The sequence below is a fragment of the Chionomys nivalis genome, chromosome 22 (assembly GCF_950005125.1).
Source record: "Chionomys nivalis chromosome 22, mChiNiv1.1, whole genome shotgun sequence".
NCBI classification, from domain to species: domain Eukaryota; kingdom Metazoa; phylum Chordata; class Mammalia; order Rodentia; family Cricetidae; genus Chionomys; species Chionomys nivalis.
The window spans coordinates 11918241-11936866 of NC_080107.1; the positions used below are offsets into that span (position 1 = coordinate 11918241).

The 18626-nt window shown below is 39.9% G+C and overlaps 1 protein-coding gene across 8 annotated transcripts in view; it reads right to left on the minus strand.

Moving 5' to 3' along the window:
- The window catches only part of Dync1i2 (dynein cytoplasmic 1 intermediate chain 2), a 51774-nt gene that overhangs the window by 6289 nt on the left and 26859 nt on the right, over window positions 1-18626 (minus strand). For all 8 annotated transcript variants that reach the window (XM_057754644.1, XM_057754645.1, XM_057754643.1 and 5 more), the window contains 8 exons: window positions 11811-11906; window positions 11439-11601; window positions 11226-11325; window positions 10661-10786; window positions 9497-9643; window positions 9002-9115; window positions 8559-8692; window positions 7481-7625 (listed from right to left, as the gene is read on the minus strand). In XM_057754644.1, the coding sequence (XP_057610627.1) occupies window positions 7481-7625; window positions 8559-8692; window positions 9002-9115; window positions 9497-9643; window positions 10661-10786; window positions 11226-11325; window positions 11439-11601; window positions 11811-11906 (1025 nt within the window). The remainder of the gene's footprint in view (window positions 1-7480; window positions 7626-8558; window positions 8693-9001; window positions 9116-9496; window positions 9644-10660; window positions 10787-11225; window positions 11326-11438; window positions 11602-11810; window positions 11907-18626) is intronic.

Sequence of the window (18626 nt, forward strand, 5' to 3'; positions counted from 1 at the left end):
TGGAAGGGTGCTTAATCACAACGACAAATGAAAGCACCCAGGAAAGTCACTCACGCACTGAAGAGTAAAAGGAAAAACATCAGGAAACTCTTAAGTGCAGACAAGGATGCAGAGCAATCGGACCTCTACACACTGCTACGGTGGATTAGGAACTGGCAGACTCACCTGGACTCACTATCTGCTCTGAATACATATGCACGTCCTCTGACCAAGCCATTCCAGGCTAGGCATATGCTCAACAGAACTGTTCATGGCCAGCACAAGACAACAATGACCTGGCATGGTGGTGCACACCTGTAATCCCAGTTCTTGGGAAGATCCTATGTTTGAGGCCAGCCTGGGCTACACAGCAAGACTCTACCTAAAAAAACCACAAGGGAGAAAGACAACTCTAACTGTGCTCCTAGCAGAACTGAAGTAACACACACACCATCAGCAGAACGGACACATAAACTATGTTTTATTTACATGACTGAAAAAGAAACGATCTCCAGCTAGACTCAGCAACATGAAACCCACATCACGGTGCTCAGCAGGCCAGAATGAGAACCTACTCCTTTTATAAACTACAAACTATTAAAGCAATATGCAAATTAGATTAAAACATATATGATAATAAGATTGCTAATTGTCTCAGGAATCGGTCAGATCAAGCATTTAACTTACTTAGTGGATTGTTACACAGTTTGAGTAAAATATCACAATTTTATTTCATTTTTTAAATTTTTTTTTTTTTTTTTTTTTTTTTTGAGCCAGGGTTTCTCTGTGTAGTTCTGGCTATCTTAGATTCACTCTGTAGACCAGGCTGGCCTCAAACTCAGAATCTGCCTCCCAAGTACTAGGATTAAAGGCATATGCCACTACTGCCCAGTTGAAAAGACCACAATTTTAAAAATTATGTGGAAAAAAAGCAAAATGTCCTTCAATTTAAAAATGTGACATTTTAAAACTCTTTTCTAGTTTAATTTTAAAAACCAGAGTTATCTAAGGATTAGCCAGAGTTTTACCCCACAGAGAAAATGCACATATTTAACATCAAATAATGCTTCATAGTACAGTAATTTAGTATGTAATACTGCAAATTAAAATCCCAAGTGGGCCTGTTAAAATATCTTTGAAAGTGCTGTCTTCCCAGACTTTGAAGAGCACTTGTGTCTTACTGGCACTGAGGCAGCAGGAGAGCTGGAGACCCAGCCGGTGTCTCAGTCCAGTCAGCAACCAGCTTCAAGGCTCTGAGAGAAGTCACTCATTCCCCTAAGCCTGTTTCCTTGTTTATAAAACAAAGGCTTCGCATTGGTGGCTCTGAAGCTGGCTGCATGCAGTGGCCACCTAGAGAGTTTCCAGTGCAGTGTGTGGGTCTCTCGGGCTCTGGTCTCACAGGTCTGGATATCAGAGAGCACTTTAAAGTCTAAAAAGCTACTCAGGCGCATGACCAAGAATGAGAAGGTCTCTTACTCTTACTCATAAACGACCTGCAAAAACATTTGCCAAGAAGAAATCAAGACAAAGGGCTTCTGTGAAAACAAAACAAACAAGAACAGACATCTGAATAAAAAGAACAAGCATTTGGTTCTGCTGTGACAGTGAACATTGCATGGTCCAGGGACAGGCCACACAGCCTTTCCTAAGCTCAAGGTCTATGGTGGGCTGAATGGCGCCGCCCTAAAATTCATATCTACTAGTCCTTGTAAATGTAACCACGTTAAACAGGTTATACTGTTCTACAGTGGGCCCCACATCTCTTGTGACTTGTGTTCTTAAAAGAGGAAATTTGGAGCAGAGACCTAATGAAGCAAACAGTTCAGAAGGTCACGTGGTGACGACAAAGGCAGAGACTGGAGGGACAAAGCTACAGGCCAAAGAACACCAAGCACTCCTGACAGTCAGCAGATGCTAGGAGACAAGTACAGAACAAACTCCCGGGCCCGCCTGGGGTCAGCAGCCCACCCACACCCCTAAACTGTGGGGACAAATTTCTGTTACTTTAGGCTGCCGTGTGATAAGACTCCAATACAGATTTTCTTTTTTTCAAAGCTGGGGTAATTGTTAAGTTCTAGATTAGTAACAGGAGTCTCTGCAGTAAATAGACCAGGATTAACAGTGAACTGGAAAGAACTATGACCTCAATTTAAATGATGAGAGAAATAAACAAATTTCCTTTGACAAGAAATCATTACATGGTTGGAGAGATGGCTCAGAGATTAAAAGCACATACTGTTCTCAGAGGACAACACCCATGTCCAGCAAACTGCCTGTCACCCCTGCCCCAGGGAATCCAATGCGTCTGACTCACTGTTCATGCATACATACCCACATGCATACACACGCACACATACAAAAATCATTACAAGGTCAAAAATAACTTCCCATATTACCTGACTAAAGATAATTTTGCAGAGTATATCTATGAAAAGTAACGAAAGACCAAGTCTTACAAAGCAAATGAAGAGAGCACCATTTCAACACTGGTCATAAGAGAAGTAGCCTCAGACAACAGACTGTGAGAATCAACTACCCCATGGCAAGGCTATCTTTACTTGAAGATGAATGAATCAAGCTATCTTAGCTTGATGCCACTGAATATTCAAATGCTAGAACTTCTTTTGTTCTAAGTCCTTGTTCCCCAAGGGATCTTCTGATTATAATTTGGCTTCCCATGTGGGTAGTCTACAGGGAACAATGAGCTGGTCAGGCCAGCAGGAGGATTTGGGCCTTCTGGCAGTTAAGTTTCTGACTGTAAATTAACAAATTGACATTCTCCAATGTACCAGTGTCTTAGGAGCCTGTTAGTTACAGTCGGCATTCCCCTGTCTAATCAATTTCAGTAGCTGACAAAATTGACTTTCAAATATGCAGAGGAGGCTAGACACGGGCCTGCAGCAAGTCACAGAGGTAAGCGCTACCAGGTGGGACTTGGGTAGACCATCAGTTAGCCTTCCCTCAGACATGCCCTTAATTTCAAAGCATCTTTTCATTTTAACTTGTCTGCTACGTAAACACTTCTTTTTCCAAGCACTGGTAGGCTCTCGTAACCCTCCTTAATGCTAGTGCTGCTGAGAGTTAAGCAATCATGCTGCCAGATTAAAGATGGGCACTGAAACACTGGATTATGAAAAGTTCAAGTAGCAAATGGATTATGAAAATCTAAAAACTATTTTAAGGTATGACCCTACTAACAATCCTAACTCTGCTATCTCGTAGTAAATATGGTTCTGAGACTACAATACATTATGCATACATTAAAATACCATCTCCTGTAAATATATTTTTAAGAATAACCTATGACAGGTATATTAAGATGTGCTTGAACATTCATCTAATTACCATGTTAGAGCTGAAATTGCCATCGTTCAGGCCACCCCAAGAAACTGCCACTGGTCATTCATTCTCCCTGATGTCTTCCAGACCCACTAATGCATTTCTATTGTGAACTTTCAAATTTGGTGTTTTGAGATTTTAATAGTGTCTTCTAAATATTTTAAAAGCAACATCTTGGCTAAATTTCACCAATATGAAAGAGCTGGGCATGGTGGTTCATGCCTTTAATTCCAGCACTTAGGAGGGAGAGACAGGCAGATCTCTGTGAGTTTGAGGCTAGCTTGGATACCTTGTGAATTCCATGACAGCCAGGACTAAGTAGAGAGATCTTTTCTCAAAAATCAAAAACAACAAAAAGTTCATCAATATGTGGGGGTTTTTTTTTTATAATGCAAATGGCTTAAGTCAAAGACAATCAAAGCAATCTGATAAACGGAACCATGGGGCTAGGTATTAAATTTTCCAACCAAGCTAAGATTAGAGACTTCTACGCTGAAGACTAAAGTATTTGAAGCATATTTGAGGCAGTGCCATACTGAGGTTTCTGCACGCCACATTTATAGGACTTACACAAAGAGAGACAGAGGAGGAATCTTGTTTTGATCCCAGGGCAGAACCACATCTTAGTGGACAGAGACACAGCACACCTAATGATTCATCCTTCCCGTTTACAGGGCTCAGTTCCTAGGGCAGGAGAGCACTTAAAAACGAGAGGCAGAGACGCAGGACTTGAAATCTGTTCAGTGCATGAATGTCAGCAACTGGTTGTTTTTTGTTTTTTTTTTTTTTTTTTTTTTTTTTATTTTATTACTTTAAAAAAAATACCAATCCAAATTCCCACTCCCTCCCCTCTGGTTGTTTTTTTTTTGTTGTTGTTGTTTTTTTGTTTTTCGAGACAGGGTTTCTCTGTGGTTTTGGAGCCTGTCCTGGAACTAGCTCTTGTAGACCAGGCTGGTCTCGAACTCACAGAGATCCGCCTGCCTCTGCCTCCCAAGTGCTGGGATTAAAGGCGTGTGCCACCACCGCCCAGCAGCAACTGGTTTTAAAAGCTTAAAGTGGTGAGCTGGGTGTGGTGGTGCACACCTTTAATCCCAGCACTTGGGGAGCAGAGGCAGGTGGATCTCTGTGAGTTTGAGGCCAACCTGGCCTACAGAGTGAGCTTTAGGACAGCCAGAGTGGTTACAGAGAAATCCTGTCTCGGCAGCAATAACCCCTCCACACAAATGCTTAAAATGGGGGCCTTAAGAGAGGACTCTGTGGTTTATAATAGTACATCCTCTTGAAGAGGACCCAGGTTTAACTGCCAGCATTCGTATGGTAGCTCACAACCAGGTAATCTTATGCCTTCTTCTGGCTCCCGCAGGCACTGGGCATATGTGGGCCATAGACATACAGACCGGCAACACACTACACACATAAAATAAATAAATTAATCCAAAATATTTAAAACTAAAAGCTTAAAATGGGCCAGGCAGTGGTGGTATTTGCCTTTGATCCCAGCACTCTGGAGGCAGCGGCAGGCAGATCTCTTTGAGTTCAAAGCGGCCTGGTCTACAGAATGAATTCTAGGATAGCCAGAGCTACACAAAGACAAAACTGTCTCGAAAAACAAAACAAACAAAAAAAAAGCTTAAAATGGAATCGGAATAATGTTTTTAAAGTGGTTTTAAGACACTGCCTGCTATTCATTAGCATTCATTGTTCATGAACATGTATGTCTACTCCTCACTATCCCAGCACAGACAGGGCCTCAATCAGGTTATTTAGAAGGGGAGATACACACCAACAATGGAACTAGGAAGGGTAAGTTCAAATCTGACTCAGTCAAGGCTGGCCATATATTTAAATTTACCTACCAGACTATTGCTGTTTGACCCTTCAGAGAACAGAATTGTGTGCAGAAAGGGTAGACTAAATGGTAATAATTCTTAATCTTTTTATCTTCCATAGCTGTGGACTGAGCCTAGGATTTCGTGCACAGTAGACAAGTGTACTATCACTAAATTATGTAACACAACCTAGGCCAAGGCAATTCTTCTGGTAACATTTTAGGGGTTCTTGCTCATATATGATAGAAAACATACTATTCTGTGCAGGCCCATGCACTAGGAAGGGTGTTAGAGGCAGGGAGAGGTATATATCATATTTGAGAATGAATAAAAGAAACAATAAAACAACCTAATTAACAAGGCAAAGAGCTATGTCTGCCTATCGTTCTCAGTCAAATCTCTTCTGGGACAGGGGAGATGGCTGGCTGGACAGAGGTGCCTGAGCGCAGGTCTGACGACCTGGGTGCCATCCCCTATCCTGCACAGTGGCAGGAGAGAGCCAGTAATTGAAGATGTCCTCTGACATGTACTTGTGTGCAGTGGCACAGCACACCAGCACTCACACACATACACAATACATACATCACACACAGAAAAACAAGTAAATAAAAGCAACATCTATGTTGAAACAATAATACAGAAACAAAACTATGAACTATTAACGAAGATCTGTGTAGAACGACAAAAGCAAATGCCTGTTAGTCTGCTATCACAGGGAAGTTTGTTCTCCAAGAGGCAAGACGAGCTCTTCTTTCTCAAATCCTGTTCGTATACATTCAAATTTCAAGCAGAAAGGAAGCTAGCACACTGAAAATCTGGCATCTAAAAATCATTCAGTCAGTCACCAAATGAAGACTATTTCAATAGCCAAAAAAGGAAAGAAGCCGGCCAAGAACACAGCAACAATACAATATTTCTCTGGACTCTAATAGGTCTAGTACATGAGAGAGCACACCCAGAAATCTTACAACTTACATGGATATATGAGACCTACATGGAAACAGTAGGTTTTATCTTTGTCATTCTGGTTCTTGCTTTGTTTTAGCAGCAGGTTATGTGTTTTCTCACATAGGCAGAGCGGTAGGTTGTGGCCATGAGAACTTCTTTCTCTCACTGTGTGCAGTGTGTGATCCAAGGGTGAAAGGGACACCTGATTAGATGTATTTAGGCTCTGACCCCATTGGAGTCACGCCTGTTAACATGCTGGACACTGAGTCAAGCACTCTAGACGTTCCCTTCATCTGACTTCAGGGAAGTGCTATTGTTGTGTCTGTTAGTGCCAAAGCTGGAAATGCTCAGTTTAAGGGAAGCTTTGCAAGGCTGTCTTTAAATCATTTCATGTGAGATTGGAAGGGGCCCTGAGACAGGACAAGAGCGAACTCTGTGAGTATGCTCTGGACACTAGGCCAGAATTACATAAACAGGAGCTCACCACAGTAAAGGGCACAGAGATTTCCTCAGAGAACGCCAAGAACCACAGCAAGTCTAAACTTTGTTCCATGGTGAAGGATTCAAAGCGTCAACATTAAGATAAAGTAGATGGACAGGAAAGATAAAGCTTAGTGTGGAGCTTCCGTAGACTCGGACACACTGAACGTGCAGTTTTTACTAGACAGCACTATGATCCTGCAGAAAAACTAGAAAGCAAGCAAGTTAAGTTTAATTATAAAATAAGGCCAAGCAAAACGACCAAGTCTATATCTATCAGGAGGTCATGTTCCGTAAGCCCTGTCTACAGGAACCACTGGAGGACTGGAAAGCATTATCATCATTAAGTGGTCAAGTAGCTGGTTTACTAAGCCCCAGTAAACAACATTAGTTATACGAGAATAAGAAAACACACACATGCCTTCACAATGCTTTCTAACGACTCAAGTTTATTGTGTAGCCTTACTGTACAGGACTTAACTGCAACTAGTCTCTGTGTTTTCTATATTTCCCATCAGCTCTGTGAGCCACTGCAGTCCTGAATTAAGGCTCATAGCTCTCCACAGAGCAAATGCATAGCTTTTGTGTGAGGCTGGATGAGATTATATGAGGGAGTATGGGAGACACCCAGGGACTTCTCCCCAACTCAATTCAGAGCAAACAGATGTGTGCCTGAAAAGTCTAAAGTGGCAGGAAGACTGATCTTCAGTTTTGTGAGGTCCCCTATTTGTGGACACCCTAATATCAGCGCACTCGCACACCGTGTAACTTCTTCCCATGCTCTCTGTACTGAGATACAGTTCTAAGACATTTAAGAGCCAAGACCCGAGTCTTCCCTACAGTATTAGAGCACCACCTTGTGTCAGGAAACTGGCCGAATACACAGAAAGCAGTATTTCAGATACCTTAGTTGTCCAAAGTTTTACTGTCCAGTCAAATGACGAGGTGACAAACAGATGTGAGAAGTCTACTGCTCCAACAGCCGCATGACAGTGGATTCCAGTGATGGGTCCCTGATGTCCCTCAAACATCTCACTGATTCCAGCTTTGCTAGTTCATAAAAGTGAAAATGTTAGGGAACTCTCTTGTAAGTATACCACATATTTTCTGATCATTTTTATTTTTTTATTTTTTTAAAGACAGGGTCTCACTATGTAACCTGAGCTGCTCTGGAACTTACGTAGGCCAGGTTAGCTTCACACACAGAGATCCACCTTCCTTTGCCTCCAGAGTGTTGAGACTAAATGTGTGCCCCATCACACCCAGTCACTGTATCTTACTGTGGGTTTATATACCAGATCTTGACTTAACTTCAAACACAATTCTATGTTCATAGTTCATCTGCATAACTTATGCCAAATATTATTGGATTCAGATTTGATATCACTACTGAACTAGTGGGGACATTTTGGAGCCATAAACACCATGCTGTTGACAAGAGAACTCAAAAGTCCAGTATGCGTGCTGGTAGAATAAGGACACAGAGATGCTGTGCAAAAGATAAGCTTTGAGGTGAAGGTGATCTATACTGGGAATGAGGTCCAGATGCTCAGTGGTTTTAAAGAACAGCTAGACAAGTTCAAACAGACTAAACGGCTGGTGCACAATTAGTTAACACACGTGGTGCCGTCACTCTACTATCAGTAGGCCTGCACTAAAGCAAACAGAAAACAGGTGACAGTCACAGTTACAAAACTGAAGGCCAACTGTGGTATATGCACACTGTGTTTCTGATTGCTGAACGCCTCCTACCAGCAGCTTCTGTGAGTGCATGCACACTCAAATGCCTACAATGTACCGCAATCCACACAATCCAAAACACATGAACCCAAATTACTCCTGTTAAACAAACTTAGGTTTTAGGGGCCTGAATTTAATGTCACAAGTCTAGGACAGGATTCTACTTAAATAAGAAGCAAGTTGCTTTAGTGAGATGAATCAAGAGAAAAGTTTCGAATAACGGTGAATTCCTGCTGTGTTTACCTGCCATGGCGGCACGCTGTATATACAGAACCTTCCTCACTGCCCACAACAAAGTTGTTGACATCTCCAACAGGGAAGGACATAGATGTCACAGCTACTGCCTTTGACTGTTTATGAACCAACTCCATGCTATCCTACATAGAAAAAAGTAAGAAAATAAATTATTTTGTAAAGCTTTAATTTCAATTCTTCAAAAAAAAAGCTTCTACTTTTAATTGGTTTGTAAGTTATTGCTTTAACATACTATGACTATAAACCTACCTCAGCTAAATGAAAAAGGCTTGATAAAATATATTCAAACTATCAACACACGTTCAGGTTTATAATCTGTATAATATAAAAATAGCTATAAATGATGAAAATGTTATAAATAAAACTGGGGTTATATACAGTTAAAAACTTAACATTTACTCGAAAACTCCACGTTGCTAAGTCGAACCCACCTGCGGGTGGGAGAGCATATCCAAGCTCCAGGAGCAAATTTTCCCATCGGTAGAGATGCTAATCAGGTTATGGGCATTTTGTGTTCCAACAACATTCACACAGTAGACAGGGTGCTAAAAATGTGAAACAGGGTTTCAGAGGTTACTTCAAAACAAGCAAACAAAAACCCAGGAAAGATAAGTATAATTACAGACATTCCATTTCTTATCAAAACAGTTTTGCAACCTGACAACTTTTGTTTTGTTGTTACTGGGAGCTGAACCCAAGACCTTGAGCATTGCTGGGACAGCACTCCATCACTGAGTTATAGCCTCAGCCCTGGGATTCGTTTTAATGTGAAATGGGTTGCTATTCCAACAATTAACAAAAAATGACTTCCTGACATATGCACCCCCACATATAAGGAAGCATGTTCGGAACCCATGTTGCTGGAGACTATTACATGGTCAGTAGTGAGGGCGCACAAAAGTCGAATGGAATAACTCCTTACTTACTGTGTGTGCAGCAGCTGACAGCGGAGTTCTCTGCACGGGAGTTCTTTTATTGCTGCGGTTATCCCAAAGCACAATTTGGCCTGAATATGTACCACCAACGACAAGATTCGGATGAAATTTTGCAAATGTAGCAGACATTACAGCTGACTGCAAAGAAGTAGAATTTTTGTATTTAAGATTTAAATGGGAGCCAGGCATGACTCCCAGCACTCAGGAGACAGAGGTAGGCAGATCTCTGAGTATGAAGCCAGCTTGGTCTACAGAGTTCTAGGATAGCTAGAGAAACCCTGTCTCAAAACAAAACAAGACAAAACAAAAAACAAACCAAACAAACAAAAAGATTTAAGTGGGAAAAATCTGACAAATTAGAAAAACAAATATAGTATTTAAAATATTTCCCTCTCTACTGCTTAAGGTATTAGAAGTTTTTAAAACAATCCATTCAATTTTAATTTTGTAAGAAATAAAAAAAAGAATATTTTGTGTTCAAAAGTCAAATATGATGTTTACATGTTTACAGAGTTATCAAACAAAACAAAACTTGCTTCAACTACAGTTCTGAAAGGAAAGCTGGCTGGGACGGCCTCTGACTGTAATATGACAGTAAAGAACATGCTAGTTTGGGTTCAGAGTGTTTACTTTGGATTAGGACACTATTAAGATTTTAATATATACAACCAGAAAGAGTCACAAATTCTAATCTTTTGCTAAATCCACTTAAAAAAAAATCTACATCTGCTTCCTACTTCAACCACATGTTTTTACTTAAAACTATAGAGTTGCAACTCCTCAGGCCATGTCTAAGTGAGTCGGTGGGCCATGTCTAATTATACATTCAGCAATAAGTTCTTGAGAAACTCCCTGTGGGAAAGACAGCTTCCAAAAGATTCCTTTATACGGTCAGTCACAATAAAGGAAGTCGCAACTGCAAAGGCCCTTAGGTGTGATTTAATGTGGTAAGAGGCATTAGGAAAGCTAGAAAAGGCAGCCCATGTTGAACTGAGAGTGTTCAGCTTTCTGCTGACATCTGTTTGCAAATATGGAGTGGTTTGGTAAATGCCAATCCAATGAAATCATCATGTTGACAAGAGAAGAAAAAAGGCAGATGTCTACATTCATGAATGAATTCTTAAACGTGGGGAGACGGCTCAAAGGCCATCTTACCTGGCAGTGGAACACATACTCCGGGGTAGTCTTTTTGTACTTCATATTCCACACAAGGGCCACACCATCAGGCTCATGCGGAGCCTCTTCATTGTTATTATAGGAAGCCACAAGCAACTCTGGATACTGTTCACAAGAATCAAATAGATAACGAAGTTGAAGAATAATAAGAACTATTATGCTCTTACCTATTATCAGATTGTTCTGAAAATTATCATTATAGTTAGTCTCACCAAGATATTAGTCCAAGTTTAAGTTAGCACAGTTGATTATTTAAAATTTTTAAATGTTAAAACAGTTCATTAAAATGTTTAAATTTTATATAAGTGTTCAGTGGGTAATTAAATTAGCAAAATTGGATTTGGGCATAAAGCCCTGAATTTTAAATCTCAAAGCAGTCCCAATTCTTCCTTTCAATGTACACAAATTAAGGTGATGATGATAACATTAGAACCATCACCCACTATTATTTCTTTTAAATGGTACATACTGACTTAATTACAAAAGTTCTAAATTAAAACTATATGCTAATTAGAATTAAAAAGTGAGTTTTGCTATACTTTACCTGGGATGACCAATCCAAACAGCTAACAACCCGATGCTTTGACCAACGCTCATCAAAAAACTGTCGATTTAATGATAGCTTAGCACCTGCTTGAATCTCTCTGTAGAAAGATATCAGCCCCCCCCCCCCCCCAGACAATGTTATAGCGTGTCACTCTTCATAATAACATACTTTAAGACTGTGGCAGCAATGCTCTTAGGGATTAAACATTACCCTTCTTTGTCTTCCAAATCTCTCCCACTGTAGTCAAAGAAGATGTTAATCTGCTCAGAAAGGGCTCTTTCTACAATTCTTGTAGAATGGTCAAAGAAACTTAGAAATTCCTCTGAGTGTAAAATTTGTTGCTTTTCTTCTTCTGTTAGTTCATGAGGGGGAGCTGGAAAAAAAACATTTTTTTTTAAAGTATGGTTTTAGGCCAACCAAACCCTGTCAATTACAGTTTGGATCAAGAAATGCCACCCATTCTTTTTAAATGAGACTCGCCTCTGTGATGCAAGGCGTTTGATTCTACTTTAGCTCATAAACAGTAAAAAAAGTTTTAAGAGGAATCAGCAGAGAACCAAAGCTTTAACTACGTTAGGGTACCTGTGCTATCACTCTCTTCGTCTTTTGTTAAGGCTTTCTCTTCTTCAGGCTCAACAGGAGGTTTAGGAGTTGTTACGTCATCTTCCTCCTCCTCATCTGAACAAGGATGGAACAATAACAAAGATTAGCTTAATACAAACAGCCGGCGATTGATTCTGAGGCAGTATCTCAGAAGCCTCACAAGCCCCTAAGATGAAACAGACCGCTGTCAAGACCCTTTACAAACCATGGGAATTTTACCAGCACCAACTTAACGAATGAAATGGAAACTCTAGATTTTTAGAGATACCAGTGGTACCTCATCAAGAGTTATCCTAAATTCTGTAACTACATAAAACATGAGCGAGGTCTGTAAGTAGGATGGATTCCTCGTGAAGTCTTTAAAAGCTTACACGCATTACTATTCTAGTCAGAACAACATGTGACTCCTATAGTTCTGTAGAGCATGCTGACACATTAATGCTGCAGAATGAAGAAAATCAAACGTCTGAAACGGCCCACAGAGCTTGGCTGCTTACTTGTGAGCTGAAACCATCAGTGTCTGATGGGTCTTCCTAGGACATAAAGATGCTTACATTAACTCTCAGGTTGCTATCTGAGAGGCAGATTTTAAAGATAATAGCTTTGAGATCACATTTTCTATTCTGTCATTTTAAATGAAAGTCTCATTATCTATCACTGTATGATGTGGCGATAGTACTTAAAACAGTTTTCTTTAATTTGAAAAAATATTCAGAAATATATAATGCTTGTAAGACTTTTAAAAAAAGTACCAAATCTCATAAATCCCCAAACCAGCATATAGCTTAAAATAGTTTATTTTAAAATGTTATAGTACATATAACCCTGTCTACCATCTCTTTTAGCTACAAACCAAGGTAGATTTCATGAAGAAAAAAAATGTATTTTTACTGCCTAAGCACATCTTAGCTGTCTATTAGGGAATGGCAGCAGGCATCTGCAACAGAGTGCGTCTCAAGTAATGAAAGCCTATTCAATAAAGGGACTTTCCTTGTCTGTTATAGTCATTTCCCTGACCCATGCACAGAATGATCTAAGACACATACGCACACAACCGACACAAAAGAACGGTCGAAGGATGGGAACCAGCTGCCAAGTCCCAGTCCCAGCAGTCAGGCCAGCTGACTAGATAGCAGCAACCAGATGGCACTGCTGGGATTGTGTCTTTCTGCTGCAAGGTGGCAAGGGGATGGCATAACATTCTTCCGCTTGACTGCTTCCAATCCCGTGTCTCTCCCCAATGGTGAGCCTGTGCAATTACCCACACTCCAGGAGGCTACAGACAAGCCTTTACCCTGCAAACAAAATGCAGCTTGTAGGCCACACCAGCTGCCAAACCACACACAGTGTTAGATTTAGAGAGCTAAGAAAATCTTTCCAACTCTATAGTATAAGCAATAAAAATATAACTGTACCTGTGCACAGAAAGCTTTAAATGACACTGTGTAACGCACACAATGATACAACCTCCAACTTAATCAGAATGATAATGACGTATGCCAATCCTACATTACTTGAAATTGAGCGATTTTTACGTCTGACAAGTTTACAGAACTGGGATAAATGGCACGAGTGATTTCAATATATGCTCATACTTTTGAACCAAATGGTGAAGGTTAAAATTTTTCCTTTCAAGGGCCTCAATCAGCCACAAAGGAAAACAGTAATCACTGTCTTTTCAGCCAGCCCAACCGCATTTGTCAGCCCTTTCTCCGTCAATGCAGCCAGAGCAATCAACCTGCCAAACATTCAGAATGGAAAAACAATCTGAAAATACAGGGTATAATGCACCTGCCAGTGAAAATGGCCATTTCAAGAAAAGCTAGTGATCTCAGTGACCCTGCTGAGGAGGCGGTGGCGCAAAGGGGAAAGAACACGTAGAAGAATTCCTAGTGATCGCCACTCTCCTGCACATGGACACTTCCTTACAAAGCATGCCAATTACAGCTTTTGTGCTACTTAAAAAAATGAAAGCTTTTTTTGGGCAAAATAATCACATAGAGAAACAGAAAGACACTACTCCTTCTTAGATGAATTCTCATACACAAAGGATTATTAATCTGAAAACAGTGTGTCTGATGGTGACTCTACCCTTACTGTTCCAACATTAGGATGTGACTCTGCCATAAGAGAATCTGCAGGGATACTGATGAAATAATTTAATTACATTTACATATAAGCTGACTTCTAGAATAACAGGAGATCATATTGTCATGAAAAATTTAGTATGGGTGTTGCTCTTATAGTGCTGCGGGTTTCTTTCTTTCTTTTCTACATTTAGTGTGAGGAAAGAATGTACCTCGATTTTTGCTAACACTTTCAGCTTTCCTAATCAATTCTGTTAACTCGCGGGTTCACTGTATGTAAATTCTAAAATTAAGGATGTACACTTTGAGTCACCCTGGACAAGTCATTCTCAAGCAAGGTGGATTATAAATTGCGGGCTCCTGCCTACATCTCTGCTCTATTATACCACTTCGAAGTACCAGTTCTAAAGTCAGGTGTCAAATTCCTGCCCTAATGCACAGAGTCAGAATTGTAGTGCTAAATGACCTTCTAATTTGCATATTTAACAGAAAGGCTCTTGTTTACAGACACTCTTTCCTTCTGAAGTATCAAATACAGATCAAGTACGTTAGCTCCTGGTCTGTCTGTCTGTACATAGCATTTGCTAAACCACACTGTAGCTGGATGATTAGCAGCAATTCTGTAAACACGTCTCTTGGAATTTTATTTTAGAATCAATGAACACACATCCTTTTCTACAATGATTAAATATGGATTTAAATACTATAATTAGTACTTAAGCTTCAGAAAGGTCATTAAACTAATTTTCCAATAATATAAAAACAAACAATAGGCTGCTTAAAATATACTACAAAGGGAATTATTCTTGTTATAAAGCATTTCCTAATCACATATATATGTGAATGTTCCTCTGGAGCCAATATGCCCTTCTTAACTATGAACTTCTACAGCCATAGCTATCACAGGACCACTAACATGGCCCTAGATCTAATACCACACTGTAAAGATGGTCTCAAGGCACTCCCTGTTATGTGGTAAGCTATAACATACTTAAAACTGGAAGACTGTACGTGAACAGGAAGACTGCCAGGCTACATCAACTTGCTGATGAATATTCATGACTACATGCTAAGTGGTTAACTCCATGCTTTCCCTGACAGAGAAGCTAAGGTTACAGACTGAGCAGTAAAAAGTGCAGAGAGATAGCAGTTACTTTCAAAATGACACATCTGTCAACGCATGCTAAAGCTAGGTTTAATGAACCACTAAATTTTTACTGTGAGTTAACACCAAAATTGTGAGGCATTTTGGAGAGATGGAAAGAAAACTGTTCTGTAAATTAAACTGCACCTAGAGACAACACCAAGGAGTGAAGTTCTGGTTGCTAGAATAATCAGCAAAGCAGTGGGTTAATCAGTTAAATCATCTGTGAAATGGGTGCTTCTGTTAAACTCAAGGAAGGTGTTTTCTGAATAGGGCTCTCATTTACATGCCATTCATACTTCAGAAATGTTTGAGAAGCCATAAGTATTTTTTTGAATAATTCTATAATAACCACATTTAGATAGTAGTATGCAAGATCTTAGAATATCCATAATAAACAAACTGCAACTTATAAATCCATCACTTTTTTTTTCTCCCCCCCCCCCGCCCCGAGACAGGGTTTCTCTGTGGTTTTGGAGGCTGTCCTGGAACTAGCTCTTGTAGACCAGGCTGGTCTCGAACTCACAGAGATTCGCCTGCCTCTGCCCCCCGAGTGCTGGGATTAAAGGCGTGCGCCACCACTGCCCGGCATAAATCCATCACTTATAGTTTTCAATATAAAGCTAGTGCATTGCTGTTTCGGAAATATAATTGTTGGCAACCAGTTCATTGTTAGCATTATTATACTGACATATATCCTTTTAAGATGATTTAATATCTTATGATGAATTGCTAACTTAAATCAGGGAATCTGTTGCTCATAAAAATGATCCAGCTTATAAAAATTCAACTAATGAATAATGCTGTAAACATTTACCAGCAGTGGGGATTCTCTAATAATTTAAAAATTCAGACTAGACAGGAGCAATTTTCCCGTAATATTTTCTAAATAACCTTAAGATTTATTTATTTACTTATTATTTATTTAGTGTGGGCAGGTCCATGCCTGGGTCCGTGTGTGCCACGGTGCCCATGAGGATGCCAGAGAATAACTTGTGGGAGTTAAGTCTACCATGTGGGTCCTAGGGATCAAAGTAGGCAGCAAGTATCTTTACACACTGAGCCATCTTGCCTGCCCCCTATACATCTGTCTTCTTACACCTTCAAATCAAATGATTATTTAAAACAACCTGCAATGAAACAAAGTTGTATCAATGTACTGATAAGATTCATTCCTTCTTCCTGGGTGGTGGCGACACACACCTCTAGTTCCAACACTTGGGAGGCAGAAGCAGATGGATCTCTGAGTGTTAGGCCGACCTAATCTATATAGAGTGAGTTCAAGGAGAGCAATGGCTACACAGAGAAACCCTGTCTTCCTGTCTTTCTTGCTGTTTGAATAGGATCACTTCTATTTGCTTAATAATTTAGATTTCAACAAGGGAAATGGAGCTGACATCTTAATAACAAGTATTTTGAATTTAGATATGTTGGGAGGAAAAAAATATTTTGGTTTGTGTGTATGATTGTTTTGCCTGCATGTACGTCTGTATAGCACATTTGTGCAGGACCTGTGGAGGACAGAAGAGAGTGTCGGATCCTGCTGGGACTGGAGCTAGACAGCTGGGCTCACGGGGCAGCTGGAATGCTAAAAGTCAAACTCAGGTCCTCAGAAGAGCAGCTAGTGCTCTTAACCACATCTCTCTAGCCCTCTCAACATAACTTTTCTTAAATAGAAAATTTGGATTTTATTTTGGCTGAATTGGTATTATTAGTAATCCAGTTATCTGTGATCTCATTAAATATTACTTTTTTGCCTGGGTCATAGTTTTATTCAGATTTAAATTCTTCAATTCAAAATTAAGAACACATGACATAATGTCCAGCTCTATTTATACTCTCACATATTAAAGGTTAATGTTAATTCATTAAATAATTGACTTTGAAGCTTTTTATAACTCCATTTTAGATAAGGCTAATACTAAATTATTAACTAGAAGACCCACAAATTTAGTCTACACGTGGGAAGTGTGGATTCTAGATAATAAGATCATACAACAAAAGATCATAAGTTGCTCACATATAACAAGTTTCTGTGCATTATAAACACTAATCAACATTAATATCTGGTTCATTAAACCAAGAAGCAATCGGTGAGAAATCCCTCCACATATGAAGTGGAATGTAGGAAGGAGGCGGCTTCTCACCGCAGTCGAGCAGCAAGGCTGCTCCGCTTCTAACCCCAGAGTTTCTCTCACTGCAGACTCAGGTTCATCAACTAACTTTCTGGGACCTTGGCTTCCAAAAACTGTAAACTGCTGGGTAGGTTAGCCAGCCTTTTTGGATTTCTTTATACTTTAAATCCTTTTTGTAACTAAAAAAACAAAAATGCAACAACAAAAATCCACACCGAAGAGGCAGATAATAATAATAATAATAAAAAAAAACAATGCTATCTTCAAAAGTTAAAACTTTTAAGAGGAAAAGGCAGAAAGTAAGTGTGTGCCTGTGGGCAGCACTCTGCCTTCTGGAAGCTGCCTGCCTGCAGAGAAGGGAATTGACTTGAGGTCACGTGGTCTTAGTCAATTTCATTCACAGTAGGTGCTTTAAGGCAGCTAAGCACCTTGATTCAGAAACAGTACCATAACTCAGTGTAAACTTGACAGTAAGAAGATAGCTAGACTAGAGAAAAACAACGCAAAATGAAGCCGCCTTTTAAAGGGGCAGGATTAACCATGTAAGTAAAAGGCAGGCTGTAGGACTGAAGGCCAGTTCTCACTCACGCTCCTCCCGCACCGACCATGCCGCCCACCTTCTGAATTTACGTGTTACCTGCCAGCTGTGAGAGTAAAAATGTGTTTCATGGCGAACTTTTTTTTCCTCAGATAATTACAATTAAAAAAAATTGCAGTGCTGGGGCTTGAACTCAGTGTTCCATAATGTGAGGCAAACACGCTACCATGAAATAAGATTCTGAGTCCCTTAAGTAATTGTTAAATGGTAACCATCTGGCTCAGTTTGAGGGGTGCTGAATTAAAGCAATGGATGTGGTTAAACACAAAGTGTTCTCATTATAAAAATCTTATTTAATGTTTTGTCGTCTTGCCTCTAGAATTTCTACAACATGGGAATGAAATTTAATGTCATGAAATTAATTGTAATGACATTAAAAAAACAAATTATCTAATTTTTGTAAGTAGTTGCAAAGGCTATGATTGGCTTCACATTATGAGAATATGCTTCTCATTCTTCTTCACTTGGATACTCAAGCACTAACTAAAGCACAAAACTAAGGAAAAGGTGACCTAGTGCCTTCAGATGCAGACAATAAGCTCCGTGAACACTTGTTAGGCTGCAAATAAACAAACATGGGTTTTTATAAAGTAAGCCTCTAAATGTAGTCTACACAGGAGAACTCCAAAGGATGCTGAAGTGGGCGGATGCACCCTCTGCAATGGGCTCCATTGACCTATCTTCCCCTTTCATTTCTGTCAGTGAAGAAAAAGTCTATTTATTATCGGTGAAAGGGCTTCATGCTTCCTCCTTCCCTGGAGGTCACACTAAAATGATGCTGCTCTGACGCGGACACAGCAATGCACTGTCTGAGCCACATTCTCCTTTTGA